This window comes from Neltuma alba, unplaced genomic scaffold (genome assembly GCF_004799145.2).
Source record: "Neltuma alba isolate B1F8T4 unplaced genomic scaffold, ASM479914v2 tig00012194_pilon, whole genome shotgun sequence".
NCBI classification, from domain to species: Eukaryota; Viridiplantae; Streptophyta; class Magnoliopsida; order Fabales; family Fabaceae; genus Neltuma; species Neltuma alba.
Genome location: NW_021636734.1, coordinates 342,819 through 364,311, shown reverse-complemented (window position 1 = coordinate 364,311; position 21,493 = coordinate 342,819). Strand labels below are relative to the sequence as shown.

The 21,493-nt window shown below is 38.5% G+C and overlaps 5 protein-coding genes across 5 annotated transcripts; 1 reads left to right on the top strand and 4 right to left on the bottom strand.

The window, feature by feature from the left end:
- Window positions 1-2,041: 2,041 nt before the first annotated feature.
- On the top strand, window positions 2,042-4,275 carry LOC114724639 (annexin A13-like). Its single transcript, XM_028911034.1, has 5 exons — window positions 2,042-2,517; window positions 2,622-2,840; window positions 2,918-3,007; window positions 3,101-3,372; window positions 3,805-4,275. The coding sequence occupies exons 1-4, from the start codon at window positions 2,077-2,079 to the stop codon at window positions 3,317-3,319; spliced, it is 969 nt and encodes a 322-aa protein (XP_028766867.1). The 5' UTR covers window positions 2,042-2,076; the 3' UTR covers window positions 3,320-3,372; window positions 3,805-4,275.
- A 566-nt stretch (window positions 4,276-4,841) lies between these two features.
- LOC114724655 (mavicyanin-like) lies at window positions 4,842-5,430 on the bottom strand. Its single transcript, XM_028911050.1, has 2 exons — window positions 5,250-5,430; window positions 4,842-5,140 (listed from the first exon to the last, which is right to left on the bottom strand). The coding sequence occupies exons 1-2, from the start codon at window positions 5,428-5,430 to the stop codon at window positions 4,842-4,844; spliced, it is 480 nt and encodes a 159-aa protein (XP_028766883.1).
- A 2,579-nt stretch (window positions 5,431-8,009) lies between these two features.
- LOC114724654 (mavicyanin-like) lies at window positions 8,010-8,665 on the bottom strand. The gene is made up of 2 exons (XM_028911049.1): window positions 8,500-8,665; window positions 8,010-8,377 (listed from the first exon to the last, which is right to left on the bottom strand). Exons 1-2 carry the CDS (start codon window positions 8,663-8,665, stop codon window positions 8,010-8,012), a joined length of 534 nt encoding a protein of 177 aa, XP_028766882.1.
- A 1,895-nt stretch (window positions 8,666-10,560) lies between these two features.
- LOC114724653 (basic blue protein-like) lies at window positions 10,561-11,185 on the bottom strand. Its single transcript, XM_028911048.1, has 2 exons — window positions 11,020-11,185; window positions 10,561-10,907 (listed from the first exon to the last, which is right to left on the bottom strand). Exons 1-2 carry the CDS (start codon window positions 11,183-11,185, stop codon window positions 10,561-10,563), a joined length of 513 nt encoding a protein of 170 aa, XP_028766881.1.
- A 2,230-nt stretch (window positions 11,186-13,415) lies between these two features.
- LOC114724641 (5-methyltetrahydropteroyltriglutamate--homocysteine methyltransferase) lies at window positions 13,416-18,447 on the bottom strand. The gene is made up of 12 exons (XM_028911036.1): window positions 18,370-18,447; window positions 17,151-17,504; window positions 16,969-17,056; window positions 16,485-16,612; window positions 16,002-16,393; window positions 15,752-15,915; window positions 15,313-15,393; window positions 15,053-15,219; window positions 14,818-14,923; window positions 14,473-14,723; window positions 14,157-14,358; window positions 13,416-14,056 (listed from the first exon to the last, which is right to left on the bottom strand). The coding sequence occupies exons 2-12, from the start codon at window positions 17,498-17,500 to the stop codon at window positions 13,688-13,690; spliced, it is 2,298 nt and encodes a 765-aa protein (XP_028766869.1). The 5' UTR covers window positions 17,501-17,504; window positions 18,370-18,447; the 3' UTR covers window positions 13,416-13,687.
- Between the last annotated feature and the right edge of the window lie 3,046 nt (window positions 18,448-21,493).

Here is a 21,493-nt window from a genome sequence, read left to right as displayed (position 1 = left end):
GGGCTCAAGAGATTTTGAATCTGATCTGATATGCTCCCTCCATCATTTATTATAAGGTCTAATAAGGAAATTATGACTTTTTTTTTTTTTACCAGCAAGGAAATTGTGAGTTTGAATACTTAGGAAGTATTTGGATATCCTGAAGAGTGCTTCTCAGAAATATTTTTTTCTAAATCGAGATAAACTCCTTCATATATTTAATTCGTAAACCGTAAAATCACTTCTAAAATTATAATTTAGTTTCCATCTAAACATTCGTTAAGTAAAAAAGAATGAATTTAATTAGGGGTGTTCAAAGCCGGCCCGTCCCGGTCGGCCCGTTCCGGTCCCCGTCTTATTGGGACGGGACGGATCCGTCCCGAAATTTTCCGGGACGGGACAAAAAAGGGACCGGGACGGGACGGGACACGGGACGGGGTCGTCCCGTCCCAGTCCCGTCCCGGTCCCTTTTTTTAAAAAAAAAATTAATTTTTTTAACTTTTTATATAATATCATTTTTTTTCATATTTTTTTAAGATTTGAGACTATTGTATGGAACTATGGATATATTTATTTAGAGTTTTTATATTTGTTAATGATTTGAGATTATTGATGATTAGATTTTTTAGCAAGTTTTTATTGTGTTAAAAGCTTTTGTTTAGAGTTTTTAATAACTATTATATGTAATATTTTGAGCTTTTGTTTAAGAGTACCCAAACAAATAAAAAAGATGTTTTTATAAGATTTAAGGTCAAAAAAATATAATTAAAAAAATTAGATTTTTTTTTTAAAATTAAAAAAAATTAAAAAAAAATTTTAAAAAAATATTTCAGGACGTCCCGGTCCCGTCCCGGATCCGTCCCGTCCCGACCGGGACCGAGACAACCCCGGGACGGGCCGGGACACGGGACAGAAAATCTGTCCCGTTACTGTTTATCGGGACGGAACCGGGACAGACCTGTCCCGGTCCCGATCCGTCCCGTGAACACTTCTAAATTTAATGAGCATATGAGTTGCAATCACAAAAAGTCGGCAACATCGAGGGAGGGCGCAGGCCTACCCTATGCCCTGTGCAGGGCCCCATTCCCCACGTCCTCCCAATCCCCAGCCCTTCTTCCATTTGTCTCTTTTTTTTTTTGGAAAAAAATTGCCTTGCAAACATTTTCGTGGGGAATATAGTTCGGGGAAAAAAAAGTCAAGTCGTGGGGCCGCGATTCGGGTTAGTCTAAGGGTTGTGTTGACCAAATGCCAGGTACTCTCTCACGCGAGTCTCCGAATAAATTATAGGGATTATTTGAAGGAAAAAAAAGGAAGGAAATTTTAGTACATATTTATTAAATTATTTACAGTTAAGGATCAAGGGAAATTCAGAGTAGTTTAATGTTTTCGAGAGATTCTTTTTTTTTGGTAATTTGTCTTGTTGTGTGAACCTGAAGGTGATTTCCCAAAAGAACAGAAAAATGGAAAGACAAATGAAAAAGTAGGTGGAACGGGGTAAGGAAAAATGGTGGAAAAGGATCTAAGCAGCAGATTATGGGGGAAAAAGGACGCTTCTCACCCACTCTGCAACTCACCCCTGTTCCTTAAATAATTGGTTGAATTCTAGTCCTTCTCCACGATGTTCCTCAAAGAATAATCAGCAGAATCACTGAGTCACAGTCTACTTGGACGCCAATTAACCGCCATCATCAGCCACAGAACAAATTGCACATGCCACCCACATCCCAAAAGCCACCCTCTTTCCCTCTCACATTCTCAGAAACTTCCTCTCCTCTTTTGCCCTTTTTCCTTTTCCACCCCCAAATACCTCACTACCCTTGACAATTACCTTCATTATATTCTCATATAATTGTATCATTTCATTATCCCTTAATTCGATGAATATTTATTGAGTTATAATTATTAATGGGATAATAATCACGTGCTACTCCCCATCCCCCCTCCATCAATTCTACACCCCAAAAAAAAAAAAAAGTTACCATTCCTGCCTTAACCTTCAAGTAATGGATTGGATTGCCTGTCCTTCCTTCCATATATACTGTGACTCGGCATTGCTAACTTGCTGAAGCGAGCCACCATTTCCCCTGTTTTCCTCTTATGGCAGCTAATGTTCTTCCAACGGCTAATCTCAACCTGGAGCTTGATTGTAAGACCATTCATGATTCTTTGGGAAGCTTGAGCCATTTGATTCCTTATCTTTCTCGTCTGACTCAATCTCAAAGACAACAACTCAGAAAGACCTATGAGGCAGCGTATGGTGAAGACTTGATAGGTCATCTTCAAAGATACGAAGCAGAGGTTTCGTCTGTGAAATCCTCTGCTTTGTCCCTGTGGATGCTTAACCCGCATGATAGGGATGCTATTATATCCAGGGAAGCCCTCCAGCAAGACGACACCAATTTCAAGGCTCTGGTGGAAATCTTTGTGGGTCGGAAATCAAGTCATATTCTTTTGATCAAACAGGCATACAATAGAAGATTCAGAAGGAACTTGGACCAAGACATTATCGATCTGGACCCTCCTCATCCCTTTCAAAAGGCGAGTTCTTTTTTCCTCGTGGGTATTACTCAATCTGTGTCTTATGGCTATGGATTCTGTTAGGTGTTTGTAGAATAATTAGGGATATGGGTTTGGTTAAGCAGATTCTTGTGGCATTGACTGCATCACACGAAGCTCACCAAACTGAGACTAGTCAGCATATATCCAAGTGTGACGCAAGGAGGCTCTATGGAACTGGAGAGGGAGGCTCAGGAGCAATTGATGAATCAGTGGTACTTGAAATTCTCAGTAAGAGAAGCATTGCCCAGCTGAAGCTGACATTTTTAAGTTATAAGCACATATATGGACATGACTACACAAAGGTAAGAGACAAACATGCCGTTAATAATTAATCTCGCCCCTTTTATCATGCTTTTCAACCGCCCGCTTTGTGTTTCAGTCACTCAAAAGGGGAAACAGTCTGGAATTTGAGAAGTCTCTTATTCTGGTTGTGAAATGCATCTGCAATCCGGCAAGCTACTATGCAAAGGTAGTCTAAAAATTCCTTGTGATTAGCTTTATAGCAAGAAATTGGTCATGTTAAAGCTCAGAGAAAAGAAGTTGACCGGGTTTATATTTGCAGGCACTGTACAACAGCACCAAAGGGGGAACGATTGACACAGGAACTTTGGTACGGACACTAATCAGCAGGGCCGAGATAGACATGGACGAGATCAAAAGGGTTTTCAAGCAAAAATATGCGAAGGAACTTGGTGATGTAATTTATCAAAGCATTCCATCTGGAGACTTGAGAGACTTTCTGGTTGCTCTGGCCACAAGAACCACCCATTCTTCTACTTAGGCAGCCTCGTCTGCTTCTACATCCTATAGCAGCAAAGCAAGTTGGTAACAGGGGTAATAAGATTAAGCTTCTATGACCTCCTTGTGTGTGAAAAAATATTTAGCTTTACAAGCAATGGCATATGCAGGATTATACCACAATTTGATAGTCGTCTCAAAAGTTACCTCTGTTGTGCCGAAAACAAGTTAAAATAAATAATAAAAGGAACTTCTCTTTCCTTTTTATCTTTCTGTCCCCATCCTGAGTCCATATTGGCTAATGTTTTCATCATGAAGCGAAAAAAGCCCAAGTCCTGAAAGGCTGACAAGAATATTGGTTGCAAGCCAGAAGTTACAGCACGCCACCAGACCACAAAGCAATAAATATCGCAGTATAGTTCGGGGGTCACTATTTCACAGATGATTAAACTATTTTTGTTTTCATTTTCATGTTGGCTGCAAAGAAGAAAAAGGTAATAACTAATGAATGAGTGACTGGAATTGCAGAGAGTTGGTCAGTACGTAATCATGCTAAAATATTCACTCCTTTGTTCGTTCTGCACGCTGTATATCTCTTTCCACATACGTGGCATGACTTTTCATATTGGAGAGCGCACACTGATTCAACTAATGCAATAAGAATACAAATATGGTGATATTGCTTCACTGCGTCAAAAGCTATTAGAAGAAAACGTGAGATCCAATTGGCAGGCAAGCCCTTGGAATGCACAAGAAAGTAGGAATTGAAGAACGTTCAAACAAACCCATTACGCGGGGTTCCAAATCCACAACAATGCATTGGCTGGGCAATGATATCATAAAGAAGCCGTATATCAGAAGCGATTTGAGTTGGAAGCTATTTTTCCCAATAAGATTAAAGGATTTTGGTTACTGAGATGGTGCTTAATTACTTTCCTCGACACTTGTACCGATCCTACAAGTGGCATGTCCAGGAATTGATGATGAGGTTTTGAAAAATGGAAGAATTTTCCTTCAAATTGTATCATGTCGTGACTTGACGACTCCCACTATAGTGGTCGCAAACATTTCTTTATTCCATGAGTCTTCACGTGATGTCTGTAAGCGACAGCAGATAATGTTTCCAATGGAAATAACAGTACATGCAACGATTCACTCATTTTCTTCTCACTTCGGTCTTTTCCTCCTTTTCTCGATAGCATGGTTTACAAATATTACTCATGATCCAAATTATGTTGATCCTGGCTTATTCATCATGCCAAATATTTTCTTTTTGGAAAATACCTTAACTGGTGAACACAGGTTAATACTCTTATTAACCTCGTCATTCATCTTGCCCGTTAATAAAACATGCTTTTTCCTCAGGCTTATGAGTTGAAGCGTGAAACATCATATAAAACTACAGTAGTAAGCTTATAAAGAAACAATATAATATATCATATAACAGTTGAATAAGAACAACCAAGAGCAACGTTTCTTTAAAAAGGAGTGGGGAAACACCGTTATTATTTTATTGAAAAATGCAGGGGTCAAGAAGGATGAGGCGACTGAAGTATTAAGGAAGGTCAGATGGAGATAGTGGCAGTGGCAAGCATGGCTGCGACGAGAAGCAGCAGAGAGGCAGAGGAGAGGAGAGAAGAAGCAGCAGAAGGCGTAACGTTGACGGAAAGCTTCATGCCAAGATCACGACAGTGATTGCTAAAACCACAAATGTACCACTTTTTGCCCTCTGTGTCAAGTCGAATCACGTCATGGCCAGAGCTCAGTGACTGGTTTGAATTTGATGAGTCTGGAATTGTGCAGCTCTGGAACATCGTCCCGTTCACTTGGAACACATTGTGCTTCGTATTGTTATAGTTGAACACTGCCACACAAACACACAATCGCATAAAATTTCAACACTTGGTTTCATACACACACACACACACACATACACGTACACAAAAGAGAATAATAAAACGAAACATGCGTACCAAGGTTGTCCCCGACAACGAAAACTTGATCCTTGGCCCATTCGGAGTAGTTGAAGTTGGTGGTCCAACCCTTGTCACCGCCCACAATGTGATCGGCGGCCATGGCGACTGAGGAAAGCTGCAAGACCATGAAAATGGCAAGCAAGGAAACGCCAGCAGTAGCAGAAGAGAAAGAAGCCATGTCTGAGTAGCAATTTGATAGTTATGATAGATATTTGTTGATTTAGATGAAGTGTTTGCTGTCGCAGCGATACATGATTTGGGTTGGGGCACGTAATATATATATAGGGTGGATTTGATTTCATGGCAGTCCCGCCTGCGGTCGGCTTCTTACGATGATCATTAATATTAAATTATAATGTAGAGCATTGATATATACGTAATAGTTCAGAAAAGGGGATAATCCGAAGATATTGTGATCATTGAAGTGGTCCAACACAACAAGGAGAGTGTGAAACGAGAGGGACACAAATAATACTCCTTTGGGGCCCTCGTTGTCGCCTTCTTTTGCCAATAATGTTCCATCTGTTGCCTCCTCTAATTCCTGATCCCTTCCATTGCAAGCCTCTACATAAGCAAAACACGCAAATTAAATTTAACATTATTCGTGATCACATGTAAATAACACGATTAGATAAGGTGAAAGTCACTTTTATTTAAATTCTCGCACACAATACATTTCCTTGTTTAAGATTTTGAGTTTAATCTTCGGATAGGGTGAAACTGAACGTTGGATATATATTAAAAAGATGATGATCGTCAGTTGAATAAGAACATGTATTTCTTGATTGAAAGAATATGTTAATACAGCTAAAATGAATTTTAATCCTTTTTTTATTTTTATTCAAATTTAAAGAGAAATACATGCTTTGTGGGCCTCGTCATTATATAGATCACAACATTATTTTAAGCGAAATTTACTGTTTGAACAAACCTGGCCTTTTCCCTAAATAATTTCTTTGCCGTCTACATTCTACACTAAGACTGAGTTTACAATTTGAATGCCTGCTATAGATAGGAATATACCGTGATAAAAGCTATATAATACTTAGGGCGTGCTTGGTTTAAAGTTAGAAACCACTAGAATCATTGAATTTGATAAAAGCGCAGCTAGTTACCCCACATTGACTTGGTTTATCATAGATTTCAACCCTAAGAAATAAATCAATTGGTGTTAGAAAATACTTTACACACACACACACACACACACACTTAATTTATAGGTGTTAAAAATTTAACGATTCATTTTTGGGAGCCAGATTATTGAGAATTATCTTATAAATCTGAAATCTCATCACTTTACTTTTGTGAGGCCCATTGAAAGTTCAACCAGCAAATCATAAAGCGATTGACACCACTCTCAACACTGAATTCAAAGTCCAATCAAAACATTGGCGGGTGACACCACGTGAATGCCTTTATTAAACAGCGAGTAAATAGAATATTAATTAAACAGCGACCATGAAATTTTAAAATTACCACAAAAAAAACTACAAATTTACAAAGGGACTAAATGCACGAAAATATTCTTTTACAATTGATACTATTATACTAACCTTGGTTGTCAATATATAAGAGAGAGAGAGAGAGAGACACACACACAGATAAATTATAAATTGCGAAAAAATTTTAAGTCGTAAAAGTTTAATTACAAATACCGAAAAGCGGAAATCAGCCCAACAACAGATGAAACATGGACTTACAAGTTACAACTCCCATTAGAAATAAAAAAACTCTTTGATTTAGTAATACACGAGAGATCCTACGCATAAACTTTAATTTCTGTTTCAAGAACAGGCTTAATTTTGCAGTAACGACACAGCAGACTGGAAGTCACATTTGTCCAGAAATGGGGATAAAGTTGTTTGCTTTTGGATAAATTGAGGTATCGTATACTCATCTCGATAGCTAACTGAAGGATGTGCTTTGGTTCTAAAAATGCAATTTTCTTTATTTGCCTCATTTAAGTTTTCCTGCATTACCCTGATAGATTCTGTCATTTTCCTCTTTCTTTATATCCCACATTTAATATTCACATTAAAAAAAAGATATTTAAAAAAATAGCACATTTTTTCAATAAACTAGGTTTTTAATGAAGTAATTTTTAAACTGTCACGAATTAATAAACTGGGTTTATATTCATGACTAGAGACAATATTTATTGTGTTGGTAGAGCGATCAGTTATCTAAGCAGTTCTTTTTTCTTTTTTTTTGGGCCATCATCTAGGCATAGTTTTTAATAATGTCGCTTTTGGATTTTACTTAAAAACAAACATAATTTTGACGATTTAATTAGTTTGTTTTTGGTTTTATATGGAAATCAACAAAGATGTAAAATTTTGATAGAAATGGTTTATTGCAAGTTCAACCCCTAGCTAGAAATACTTTACATTTGATTTGCAGATGTTAAAGTTCTAACGCTCAATTTTTGGTAGGCAGATTATCGAAACTTATTACAAGTAACCATATCTCTGGCTTTTTGATGAAAATATAGTAAGAAGAATTTCAGGGAGGCTTTCCTCTATCCGTAAATGATGAAGGGATTCGACTCCGTCCTCGATACCGAATTCAAAGCCGCCGTATTCGTATCAAAATATATCATCAACACCCCAAGTGAATAACGTTTTTATTAATCGAATAAGGAACAACGTATGAATAATAATACTTAGTAGAAATTACATTCGTGAACAAAATGGGAAAAGAACGCAACGGTGTAATTTAGAAGCAACTCGGAAGAGAATTGGGTGGCCGGCGCGAGGATTAGTATTGGGACACTGCAATTAGCTTCCTGGACAGCCGTGGATATTTAGCACGTAAAGGCGAAGACGACGACGGAGCTGGAGATGGAGACGGGGACGGAGACGGAGACGCTGTTATGGGCAACACAGATGATAACGGTGATGGAGATGGAGCTAGTGCTTCAGAAGGCAACACATTAATGAAGAGCTTTTGCCCATTCTGGCAGTGATCTGCAACTCCACACAAATACCATTTCCTGCCCGGAGTTTCCAACACAATCACATCCTCTCCGGTGGTTAATCCCTGAGCTGCTGCAGGAACTTTGCAGTTCCTGAAGTCTGTTCCATTCACTTTGAACACATTGTGCTTCCCAGTAGGATACCTGAATACTGCCGTATAGATATAATATATATTGCTCAGAGAGGTGATTGATGCGGTAAATATTCATCAAGTAAGTACATATATTCAGGTTAATTTGTCAAGAAGCAATGTAACGAGCGAGCGAGCTTACTGAGTTTGTCTCCGACGTGGAAGACCTTGTCGGAAGCCCAGGCTTGGTAATCGAACTGGATTGTCCAGCCATGGTCGTCACCGACGACGAATTCTTTGGCGGCGGGGGTGGCTGAGAAGAAGGTGGCAGCGAGGACAACAAGGATGAGAGCACGAGAAAGAGCCATGCTTCAATAATTGAGTGATCAATGAGGCTGATGATATGATTTGTTGGCGTTTTGGAATGAGATTACATTGAGGATGTGAGCAAATTTATAAGCTTTCAAGAGGAGTCCAAATGTTGCTTTTTTGAGTAATTTGAGTGTGACATTGATGGTGATGCGGACGACCAAGGACGGCTTTGCCGAATACAAATGCATATTGAGTGAGTCACCCGCGCGAATATTAATTAGGCCTCATGCATAAGTTTTTTGTTTCGAGCAGAATTTGGAAACTTCGTTCGAAACTCCCCCAGCACATGGAATCGTAACCGAGAAGTGTGTATGAGACTTGGGCTACTATTGGGCTTTAGGCCCACAATACACTCAGCACTCAACACATTTAATCTGATGTTCTTGCAGTCGTTCCTTTTTTTTTGTTGGGAAAAATGTAGTTATTATATTTTAAAATTATATATATGTAGACAAAATTTCGGTTTATTTATTTAAATTCATTTAGCCCAATTCTTCAATCCTATATTGTCATATGTGATTTTCACTATTAATGATGATGACTTAACAGAATTTTAAAATTTTATCTAGTAGGATTTTTATTATTAAAAAAAACTAGTATTAAGATTTAATTGAAGAACTGAACCTAATCAGTATAAAGAAATGAACATAAATTTTGTCATTATATATTTACCAACACGCGAGGGCAGCCGTGCAGGCATGTGTGTTCAGTTACTAGTGCAAGCCCGCGACGACGATATTTGGGTGTTGGAGGCCCATGAGAAAAACTAACACATGACACACAAACAAAAAATTTATGACTTGGCTTGGTGCTCATGCGGTGAGAATATCGTTCCCAATCCCGTCCTTTGACTCCTTTCCATTGACATAGAAGAAATCCTGTGTTTGGTTATACGTCTTAAAGGGTGTTTGGATAGAAACCAAACCATAGTTTCAGAAATGCTTTTACGGATTACAAAGTAAATATGTGGAGGAGGTTACCTCGTTTTGCAGAAAAATACTTCTGAAACCGCGGCTTTGAGAATGCCAAACACCCCCTAATAGTCAAATCATCTTCCTCAATCTCCCTTTCCAGTTAAATTAGACGATCCACACTAATTTGCTTAAATTTAAGATACTGAATAATTGAAGTGCCATTGAAGTTAAAATGGGGGAGTACGGGCGTTTCCGCTTGTAAAACCTGAGGGTTGTTTGAAATCCACAAAAAAAACATTTTTAAATAGTATTTTCATACAAATCGAGACCAAACTTCTTTTATATATTTATTTAGATAAAATTACTTTTAAAATTATTATTTGTTTTTTCCCTACACCACCCCTTAGTTTCACAACTATCCTCAGCAGTAACACGGGATTAAATCATAAAAGAATTAATGTCTTCCTATGTTTCATCATGAAGTTATCAATTAACATGTGTGATAGTAATTGCTTTATTATTATTTTTATGAGTCTGTAGTTTTCTTTATTGCGAGTACTATGATACAGTGACTAGGTGTTCTGAGCAACTTGCCCCTTCGTTCTTTTATTTTATTTTATTTTCTTTTTTTTGGCGTGTGTGAGGGGTGGGGTGGGGCTTAATAAATGGCTGATGCACGAGTGGAATAAGCAATAGCAAAAGAAAATGAACAGATTTCATCATAACAACAGAGGAATTGGCATTAACCTGCGAATAACAACTGCATCTTAACACATCCGGGTGGAAAAAAGAAACATCAAATTGCTGCAAAAACGGTACATCTCGCAAATCGCATCACTGTGGAATCAAGGCTTGAGATTTGAAAACATAAGATATTATTAAGAGTATTATTAGTGGACTAGCAGCTCGCCAGAGAAGGACCTCCCTCCAAGAAATATGCTAAAACAGCCGCAGCATTTAGTGGTGAAATATTGTAATCATCTTCCTGGAAGCCATCGATATTTGGCAAGCAGAGATGAGGAAGGAGGAGACCATGGAGCTGGAGCTGGAGCTGAAGACGGAGTAGCAGTTATGGGCAAGACAGATGATAGAGGTGAAAGAGATGGAGCCTCTGTTTCAGAAGGCAAAACATTTACGAAAAGCTTTTGCCCATTTTGGCAGTGATCCCCAACCCCACATAAGTACCATTGTCTGCCTGGAGTTTCCAACACAATCACATCCTCTCCTGTGGTTAATCCCTGACTTGCTGCGGGAACACTACAGTTCCTGAAGTCTGTTCCGGTCACCACGAACACATTGTGCTCTCCTGCACCATACTTGAATACTGCAATATTTGGTAAGAAGGAACTAAAAACTCAATTTCTGTTCCATCCTCCCGCATAGAAGCAAACATATGTGGCAAAAACAAGGATTATATTGTGAATTGATGAACTTACTGAGCCTGTCTCCAACGCGGAAGACCTTATTTGCACTCCAGGATTGATAATCGAACCCCACTGTCCAACCCATTTCGTCTCCAACTATGAAATCTTCTGCCATGGAAATGGCTGTAAAGAAGGTAGCAGCGAGTAGAGCAAGGATGATGGCACGAGAGAGAGCCATGCTTGATGATATATTTTCTTTTTCCTGTCGCTATGGATGTGCTTCAATTGTTTTATCTGTGTTTGGGTTTGCAGTATTGAGAATGCTTCAAATTTATAGGAATTCAAAGGGGAAAGAAAGTGTTGCTATGGAGGCATGTTTGATCGCGACACAGACGACTAAGGACGGCTCGGCCGGATCAGGCTTATTTAAACTATAATGAATCTTTAGGCCGTGTGCAAACGAAGATTTAAGACGGCAGTGGAGCTTGGTTTGAGCAAAAATAAATGGTAAAAAAATGTTTAAGAACTAATTACATTTATCTTTTATGATGCTTCCTAGTTAGTAGGTTGGTGCATTCAAACATTGCAGAATACTAAAATTCCAATGGACTAAAATAGTTCACTTTGTTTCCTTTGTGGTATTGGAGATGGTAGTCAGTGTGACTGGATGATCGTATCGCTGGAATGTCCCGTCCGTTGTGGTTATTTTTCCCCTTCAGAGAAAAAAGGAATTCGCTTATCTATATGCTGGGACTGTTGGGTATGAATGAGAATCCTTCGATATTGTTTTTTGGTAAGTTTCAGGGATTAAGATTTTCCTTGTTATCCATGGGAAAACAGCTTTCCCTTGGCTTGTTCGGCCTCAAAGAAGTGTGGGCCAACTGGCAAGCCGACTGCATATCTGATATATTTTCATTAGTTAAAGACGATAATTACATTTTCTGGATTCACCAATTACAATTGTAGATAAAATCTGAAAAGTTATGTTTACCTTGATAATTTATTCTTTGTAGTAAAGTAATAATGTGTTAATATACATACAGCATCCTGAAATATTTATCGGGGTGCATTCAATACCCTAAAGTATTCTGTGATACATCTGACACTCTGAAATATTTTTTTAAAATGTGTTTAGCACAGTGAAATATTTTTTGTTGTATCTACTATCTAGCGTTACAAAGTATTTTTGTAGGTACATTCAGCACTTAAAAATATTTTTTGATGCATCCAATAACAAGACCAAAAAAAAACTTCAGGATACTAGATGTAGTTAAAAAATATTTCGAGATGTTAAATACACCACAAAATACTTTGGATGTTGGATATATCTTAACTCATTAATAATCACTGTCCACAATATTTGGAATATTTGAATTTGTTGCTAACCCTGCTGTGTGCACCGAAATATTTGGAATTACGGGAAATCCTGCTGGCAGATTTCAGGAGAACATGCTTTTTGTCTTGGCCAAAAGAAGGACATGTTTTTTCTACATGATTAATATAAAATGTAAAATTTATAACAAGATCTTGTTATTTGTAAATCATATTTTAAGATAATTTCTTTGGCTCCGGCATGTGATGGAACCAACAAAATCACTAGTATGCTTATTTGTTGATTTAAGTGAAAATGATATAATTTTTTTACTTTTCATCCAGGACCCTTAAGATATGAGATACTCTTTTGTTCCTATTTATAAGTCACTTTCAGTATGTTTTATACAGACTAAGAAAAATCTTAAACTTCATTAACTCTCATTTAAAATTTAAACAATTTTTTAATTTTATCTCTATTTAATATATATATTACATCTCATATAAACAAAATTAACATAATAATAAATGATATGTAAAATTGTACATCTATACCAAAAAAATTTCTTAGTGCCCTATAAATAAAACCAAAAAATATCTTATCTCTACTCAAAAAAGACTAGAGGAGAATGTAATTGTGCATAATAACAGTTGATCCCCAAAATATGGAGCATATGAAACGCCTCACAGAGAGAATGGTAGGCCCTACATACTTTACGGGCGAAGTGGTTTAAAATTAGGATGAGGATAGTTCCCTCAGATTGTAGGGCAGAGGAGCATACATTGTTTTCACCTGAGCTAACAAGGTACAGGGCCATTCGGAGAAGCTTTCAGTTTGAGGTAACCTCATTTATAAATTAATGACGAAACGCGATCGCTGCTACTTGTTTTTGTTACTTTGATGGATCATTCGGGACTCGGAAAATTCCTCGTGGATTACGCAGCATAGAGTTTACATGTTTTAAGCCTTATAACGTTCAGCTTCCAAAATGGCTTTTGAGTACTTTAGTGTGTTGTTCTGTCATTTACCGATAGTAGCTTCGGCAGATATCATTGTTCTGTCATTTTTTTGGCTAGTAACATATCTAGTGTGCTGTTCTACCATTTCGGTATTTACATGGCCTGCATTGATAGATAACGAAATTGACGAGGCAAGATTTGGGTGGTTATTACCACAAAACTGGTAAATTGTGATTCAATAAGAATCGGGGCCACTGGCCCGGCCACAAAAATACAAATATTTAGAGAACAAAAGAACCCCGGGAAACGCTAACTAAGATCACACAGTTATTGCAACAACAACACATAAATTTCCGCTGGTATTAAAAAAAAAAAAAAGAAGACAAATTTCCCCCTTTTTCCCCTTTTTCTTTTTCTTTAAGCAAAGAAGAACCGGTGCACGTAGGGAGGTTCGACTCTCTTATACCATTCACTTGGCAGAGGCGAGCTCATTGCGGATGAGTTTGGCGGCAGCAACCATGTTGGTGAGGGCTGGCTTCACCTCAGCGTACTTGCGAGTCTTGAGACCACAGTCAGGGTTGACCCACAAGATGTTCTTCTCCAGCACTGCCAGCATCTTGTTGATCCTATCAGCAATTTCCTCTGTTGGTGGGATCCTGGGAGAGTGAATGTCATACACACCGGGGCCGATTCCGGCACCGTACTTCACTCCTTCGCGGAACACTGAGAGAAGCTTTTCATCGGAACGAGAGTTCTCAATGGTGATCACATCAGCATCCATGTCAATGATTGAGTGGATGATGTCGTTGAAGTTGGAATAGCACATGTGGGTGTGGATCTGTGTTCCATTGTTCACATCAGAATCATGCAGCTTACGAGATGAAGATGTGAAGAGGAAATAGATTATAACCCGTTTATATTTCTAATGGGTGAAATACCTGTGTGGTGTCCTTCACACCAACGTTGGTGATCCTGAAGGCGTGGACAGCCCAGTCCAAGTAGTGAGCTTGCTCTGACTTCCTCAGCGGCAATCCCTCCCTCAAAGCAGCCTCGTCAATTTGGATCACGTTGATGCCGGCCTTCTCAAGATCTTCTACTTCCTCCTTTATAGCCAAGGCAATCTGATAGGTAGTCTCGGATCTGCAAATAGATTGTTGTATGTGTCAGCTACCTAACGATCAAGTAAAATACGAGATGAAAAGTCTTTCTTGTTCATTTCCCCACAACATCTTATTATGGGTCTCGAGTTTGTACCTAGGCTGGTCGACTCTAACAAAGGACCAGTTCAGAATGGTGACCGGACCGGTAAGCATTCCCTTCATGGGGCGCTTGGTCATGCTCTGAGCCATAGATGACCAGAACACAGTCATGGCTTTTGGGCGGCTCACATCACCATAGATGATTGGTGGCTTCACGCAACGAGATCCATAAGATTGCACCCATCCATTAACAGTGAAGGCAATGCCGGACAACTGCTCACCAAAGTACTCAACCATATCGTTTCTCTGCATTTAAAGGCACTCAGAGTTAGGGGAAGTGAATCACTAATGTTCAGTTGGTGCATCGATATCTCATCAATATGCGAAAGTGAGTGCTAACCTCTGGTTCCCCATGTACCAGGACATCGATGTCAAGCTCTTCTTGGAGTTCAACAACTTTGCGGATTTCTTCTCTAATGAAATTAACATACTCTTCCTCGGAGATCCTGAAGAAATAAAAATTAGGGTCATTAAATAAGTGGCATGGGGTGAAGAAAGCAAGGCAGGGATCCCCCCTCCCCCGCTTTGTGTGGCCCGAAAAGCAAGGCCAGAGATTAACTGAAAAATCTTCTCACTTGTTGGCTTTGAACTCACGGCGTACCCTCCTCAGCTCTACGGTCTGAGGGAAGGATCCAATGGTAGTGGTTGGGAGGATTGGGAGGTTAAGCTTCTTTTGTTGAGCATCCAGTCTGGCACTGACATTAGTGGCACGGCGGTGGTCAGAACCCTTCAATGCAGCAACCTGACAGAGCAAGTAAAGAAGTCGTTAGAAGGAGCGGAACAATTACTTTCAACAAATCCAGATAAACCAAACTGAGGGAAAAGTGAAACTCACAGCATTCTGAACAGCCGCATTGGTCACTCTTGGAGAGGACTTCCTTGAAGCCAAAGCTGCCGCATTAGCAGAGAAGAAGGCCTGACATGGAGGCAGAAAACGAGTTATTCATGGAATAGTGTGATGAAACAAACCGGAATGACACAAACCTAGGGTCTAAATCAACGCTTCTACAAAGACTGGGATACAAACTGTATTAAATGTCTAATCATATCGTTGTTCGACTCTCCCAGCGGCATGTTTCAAAAAATCATTTGTGATAATGTCATTTGAAATTACATCTCCTACAACATTTCCAACCTCACACTCAAGCAAAGACAAGGAACTTAAATACGTTTTCAGGTAACGGACATTGCTGAGTTATTCTGCCTCCTTTGTTTCATGGCGCGCTTAAAAATTCTACATCAGATTTTACAGGAACTAAAAGAATTGAAGGTACCTCATCTTTTGCACCAGACAACGCCTTGGCCAATGCATTGACTTCAATAATTTTCTGGGCAGCAAAAGCAAGCCATGACTTGATTTCATCATCAAGCTTGGTCTCATTTACAAGATCAACAGCAGTGTGAAGAAGCGAGCAGGAGGTGGAGACAACAAGTTTGTCTGCACAAAATTTAGGACATAGAGATATCAGGCTACAATACTAGACATATGCCATTATATTCCATGAATGTATGTTTAATAATAACCTTTGCCAACAACGCCCACAAGATCCTGTAGCAAACTTAGGGATGCAGCAAGATCATTAGCCCAGATGTTCCTTCCATCGACCACTCCAGCAAAGAGGTGCTTTCCGCTGGGAAAGCCACCCTTGATCAAATTAAGGGTCTGAGTTCCGCGGACGAGATCAAATCCATATGCTGTGACACCCTTGAGAGAAGTGAGGGTCTTGTAAGCATCAGCAGGAATATCAGCAAAGTAGGTCTCAATAAGGACATTCAATCCAGATAAAGAAGATTCAAGTTCGGAGTATGCTTCAGTAAATGCTTGGAGCTTGTGAGAGTCAAGGTCTAAAACGAGAGTTGGTTCATCAAACTGGATCCATGAAGCACCAGCTGCCTTAAGATCAGCTATAACTTCCCTGAGTCCATTATTATAAGCAAGTTAGAGAAATCCAAGGAACTAATGATCTGGGGCAAGAAATTAATCTGCGTACAGTTCAAGGTTCTCACTTGTAAATAGCCAGGATTTTTGGGAGGAGAGAGAGGAGAGAAAAGCTTTTCTCAACACCCTTAGCAGGTTTGGAGAGCAGCAAGTACGAGACAGGACCAATCAGGACCGGAACAGTATCTACTCCAAGCTACAAGAAGAAATCAAATATTCAATGACAAAGGTGAATTAGATAAATGCACGAAGTTAAGATTTCATCAGAACTGCTGACACAGGAGCATGGCAGAACAATTCTCTGCCAACCTCATGTCGGACCTACCATAATAAGAGTGATACAGGTAGAAGCAGACTATCACAATTAGTTCTATCAAGTTAGCCAACACTTCAGATCTTTTGAACTATAATTCCCTGACCCTGAACCAGATACATAATATGCTCTCATAGCAATGCGTCTTGCAGCTCAAATAGGCTCACCGCATCTAGCCTCAGATTTCAAAGTGAAAAAAAAAAAATTAACGTAAAGCACTAGATAATAAAAAGACATACAGCCTTGGCTTCCTTGTACTCGTCCACAGCTTTGTGAGAAGCGTAAGAGAAGTTGACATCAGGTCCCAATTCGGGTACAATAAAGTGACTGCACCAATTCATTTATGATAATTTAGCTCTTAGTTGACAACTATCGAATAATATTTTAGTTAAAATACAACGTAGTATGAGCCATCACTTACTAGTTGGTGTCGAACCATTTGGTCATCTCCATTGCAGGTACTGAGGCATTCCCTCTGGCCATGGAAAAGTAGGTATCGAATCCAATCTCCCCACCAGTCCATCCATACCTAGGTGGAACAGCACCAAGTAGGGCAGTAGCATCAAGCACCTGATCATAGAAAGAAAATGTGTTGCTGGGGATGTACTTGATCCCAGCATCAGCCATCTGCTTCCAGATTGATGCCCTGAGATCAGCGGCCACCTTTTTCAAATCTTCAGCGCTGCTCTTCCCATCCCAGAATGACTCCAGAGCGAACTTGAGCTCTCTCTTGGGGCCCATGCGAGGATATCCGACAATATGGGATGCCATTGCTCTGGTACATCAGGTCAAATTGCACACGAAACTCAGTTGACGAGATTTAAAAGCTCATTACGTAAGAATCACTGATCGCTTAATCCAACACCATTTACAACGAAAGAAGCACAGAAAGAGTAATAAAATCATCATGCCAAGCTCAAGGATATGTGTATATATATAACTCGAAAAATATAAAGTAAGAATTACAGTTGCTACAATGACCTCCCAAGAAGATATAACATTTGGAAGTTGTCTGATCATGAGATATGGAAACAAAGCGAAAGATCTTTGAAACGAAGCTTAAGTAGGTTCACAAATAACGTTTGGAAGGGGACGAAGTGAGAAGTTTGTCAAAATCATAGTGAAAGTAAAGGGTATAAAGTATAAATGGACAGGAAAGCATGGGGCGGAGCAGAGTACGCAGCAGCTAATTCATATGTAACAGGGCTTGAAAAGAATCTTAAATCAGTAAATCAAAATGATCTGATCTGTGTCTAATTGTAGCGTCATAATTTTGATGTCCAAAGTATATTAAGTACGAAACCGAAGGATGAATAGACAGATCCACTGTGAAGAGCAAAAGCCTCTGTTAGATCTACGCATCAGGCTAATGAAATAGAACAGATCTGAGATCTAATTTGCAAGACAGGTTGCCAACAACTATGAAGTAGATCTCAGCGGAGAGAAAACAGAGAGGTATGGATACTATGTAGTAGTAGAAAAGATCAGGGAATAGAGAACCGAGAATCAATGATTCAGCAGGTCTTCATCAAATTTAAGAATGTGCCACACGGTGGAGAAGACTTAGAATGGACTATGAAAGTGAATCAGAATGAAACTCCCAACAGAGATTCAGATGAGGGGGAGTGAGGGTCTCGTACCTTGCGGGTGAATAGAGACCAGTTCTCGCTTCTAAGATGAGGCACGGATAGAAGCAGAGAGCTCAGCGCGAGCAATCGGGGTTGGCCTCTCGGTTATTTATAGACGACAATTGGGGGAAAATTAGATCTGAGATTTCTGTTTGCCATTTCCTTTTTTTTTTTTCTTTTCAATTTTATAACATCTCGCTCAATTTTCGAGAGAGATATTAAGAGAAATAAATTAACTTCTGACCACAACTTAGCTATTGAAACATTTGTTTTAAAACAATATGGACAAAAATAAAATAAAAATACTTATTTATAATCGATTTTTTATGAGGAATGTAAAACTCTTTAAGCATGAGGAATGTAAAATTCTTTAAGTAAATCATATACCAATCCTATTATTATACCAAAATTACACGTTTATCCAACTTTAATTCTTATTATTGAGAAACACCCAAAAAAAATTGCTTCCGATTAATTATAAATAATGAGCTTACTTATTGCAGCATGGGATGGGATTTTGTTATTTTTGGCCAAAAAAACATGGGAGAATTTGGTGGATTGGAAAATGGGAATATTTTCAGGCCAAAAAAAACACAAAAGAAAATGGGAATACTTGGGAGTTTCATTCTAGCGCCTCCGCTGCCCGTGACTACGGATTTGAAGCCGCTGCAGAATATGCATGCAAGTCAGGAAAAACGAATAAATAGTATTGAATTCCTACTCACATATCACTTCACTGAATCATTTATTTTAAGTTTTAACTTGAGTGGTTTCCCGCTTCAGGACAAAATTTTAGTGGTTTCTTTTACATTCTTTTTTGAAAAGGGGTTCTTTTTTCTTTTTACATTCAAATGTATCTCATCAAATGAAAATAGAAAAATAAATAATAATTTAAAAAAAAAAAATCGGTTCCATTTATGTGATCTCCACACGTACGTTCATGGGAGGGTGATGCGATCTTCAAATCTTTCCATCACACGTGTCACGTTGAATGAGGACTTCCAACAAGAACTGGGGTCCCCCAAAACATCTCTGAGATTAAAATTAAAAATAAAAATCATTCTCATATATTCTCCTTCTATTTCACTATATTTATCTTCTTAAAGTTATTACACAAATTAAGAGATATAAAAAAATACGTAAAAAAGGGACATATTTTGCCAGAATTTGTCCCTCATTTAACGCCTCTAATTAAAAATTGCTCCACAAGTTTTTTTTTCCTAATTCAAATACATTTTTTCAGTCTTGATGATCCAAATACATTGTTATTCCGTGGCCTTCAAAGAAAGTTCCTTGTCATGAACGTCAGAACACTACTTCGTTTGCCACAACGGCATTAAGTAATAGTAGTTGTTTTCGCAGAAAGTACATTGATATTTCTCTTATCGGTGGCAACATCCGTCACCAAAAAAAATTTCCCGATGCCAAGTGATGGACAAATTAAACTATATAGAGCAATTTTCAGCGGTTTCAGTTCTCCATTTGTCTGCATCTGCCACTACTACTCTCTATAAGTTATTTTTGGGTTGCCAACAAATATTTCCTCAATATCCTGTTGATATTTGCCCAATTGAATTTTATGTTACTCCTTGTTCATACAGGTGGCTGCCAAGCGCGGAACATGATCCCACGCCTGTAAAAAGTTGCCAGGTGTAAAACGAACGCCCTCCCAAACGACATTTCGTTTTGCTTTACGACACCGACGTGTGGTCCCCGGATTATGAAAAGCTTCGATGGAAATCATGACCGACTGTTCCGTTGCTCCCTGATTCAGCGATTAAACAAATACCTCCCTTACCGTTCACAACCACGCGCCACGCAAACGAGTCAGAATTCAATATTACTATAATTTTGGTATTTTATTATTAACATCTCCCAAAAATAAAAACACAAAAAAGGAATGACGATGTTATTGCCTTAATGAATAAAATAAATGTAAAAATTAACTATAAACATAAAATCACACTTATCTTATTATTTTATTTTTAATTATGTTTTTTCTAAAAAATTGTCCAAATACTCTATTTTGATGAATCAATTATTCTTTTAAATTAATTTTATAAACCCTGTTTTATCTAACACCGACTCAAACGCAACTGAAGTATGTGGGGCTGCTTAACAAAGAGCATGGCTGATGGTCTCGTGATTAATCTTAATCAAAATATAAGTATTTTTTTGAAAGTCTCGTAATTAATTTAATCAAAATATAATATTTAGGAGGGAATTGCGAGAAGCAAAATTTAGATAAATTATTGACTTGAGCGTTGTGCGAACGCGAGTGTGTGGGAAGTCAGGACTCAGGAGGGAGGGGGGTTGGTTGGGGGTTGGTGGTAGGGAATTGGTGGCGGCCCACCTCCCCACCAGGAGGCACGATGCGTCTGGGATCTATTGCAATTTTCCCCACTACATATATTTTTTATTCCCATATTACCCTTCACTGCATCTTATAATATGACGAAATGGGGCGGGGGTTGGTGGGCTGCGGGAGGGGGGATGATTCTCTGCGCATGATGACATCACATACCGTTTACTGCACGCCGATCTTCTGACTAATGACGGAGGAATGAGGATGACCAGCAACCACGACGGTAAATTTAACCCTTTTTTTGGGCCATGATCAGACAGGAAATTTTAACTGTATTTTGATTTTATTTATTTACATAAATTATAATAAATGATTTCTTATCAGTGATTAAAGGATATCTTATAATTAGAACTAGAGGCCGTAATATAACTCAAAACTCCTATAATATTACTACTTCAGTCCTAAATATAAAATCTATTTTATAATAAGAGGAGTATTTTATTTTGTTCTGCCAACCTATACTGTTATTTTGATTGACGTTAACTCGTTCGAATTTTTTATAATAAATATCGTGTTACTCTCAACACACACAAGTCTGAAAAAATCGAGTATCGTACTCAAACATAAGCTCGAACGCCTCCAGAAAATCTTGTGAAACTTTTCATGATCAGTCGTAAAAAGGGGACGAGACCTATGGCAACTAACATACTACTAGTTTAGTAATTTACGAACCCCTAACTTTTGCTGGGGACTAAATTTAGAATCCGAAGTAGAGAAAAGTACGCTGGATTATAAAACTTATTTCATATTTGACATTGAAGTGAAAAGTTT

What these genes read in the sequence shown, in the direction of transcription:
- LOC114724641 (XM_028911036.1), bottom strand. Translation starts at nt 17,500, where the DNA reads ATGGCATCCCATATTGTCGGATATCCTCGCATGGGCCCCAAGAGAGAG. An exon ending in ATGCGGCTGTTCAGAATGCT is followed by an intron (nt 15,220 to 15,312) that starts GTGAGTTTCACT and finishes TTGCTCTGTCAG; the next exon opens with GTTGCTGCATTGAAGGGTTC. An exon ending in GTTAGAGTCGACCAGCCTAG is followed by an intron (nt 14,359 to 14,472) that starts GTACAAACTCGA and finishes ATCTATTTGCAG; the next exon opens with ATCCGAGACTACCTATCAGA.
- LOC114724653 (XM_028911048.1), bottom strand. Translation starts at nt 11,185, where the DNA reads ATGGCTCTCTCTCGTGCCATCATCCTTGCTCTACTCGCTGCTACCTTC. An exon ending in CCGCGTTGGAGACAGGCTCA is followed by an intron (nt 10,908 to 11,019) that starts GTAAGTTCATCA and finishes CAAATATTGCAG; the next exon opens with TATTCAAGTATGGTGCAGGA.
- LOC114724655 (XM_028911050.1), bottom strand. Translation starts at nt 5,430, where the DNA reads ATGGCTTCTTTCTCTTCTGCTACTGCTGGCGTTTCCTTGCTTGCCATT. An exon ending in CGTTGTCGGGGACAACCTTG is followed by an intron (nt 5,141 to 5,249) that starts GTACGCATGTTT and finishes TTTGTGTGGCAG; the next exon opens with TGTTCAACTATAACAATACG.
- LOC114724654 (XM_028911049.1), bottom strand. Translation starts at nt 8,665, where the DNA reads ATGGCTCTTTCTCGTGCTCTCATCCTTGTTGTCCTCGCTGCCACCTTC. An exon ending in CCACGTCGGAGACAAACTCA is followed by an intron (nt 8,378 to 8,499) that starts GTAAGCTCGCTC and finishes TCTATACGGCAG; the next exon opens with TATTCAGGTATCCTACTGGG.
- LOC114724639 (XM_028911034.1), top strand. Translation starts at nt 2,077, where the DNA reads ATGGCAGCTAATGTTCTTCCAACGGCTAATCTCAACCTGGAGCTTGAT. An exon ending in CTCCTCATCCCTTTCAAAAG is followed by an intron (nt 2,518 to 2,621) that starts GCGAGTTCTTTT and finishes TTGGTTAAGCAG; the next exon opens with ATTCTTGTGGCATTGACTGC. An exon ending in ATGGACATGACTACACAAAG is followed by an intron (nt 2,841 to 2,917) that starts GTAAGAGACAAA and finishes TTTGTGTTTCAG; the next exon opens with TCACTCAAAAGGGGAAACAG.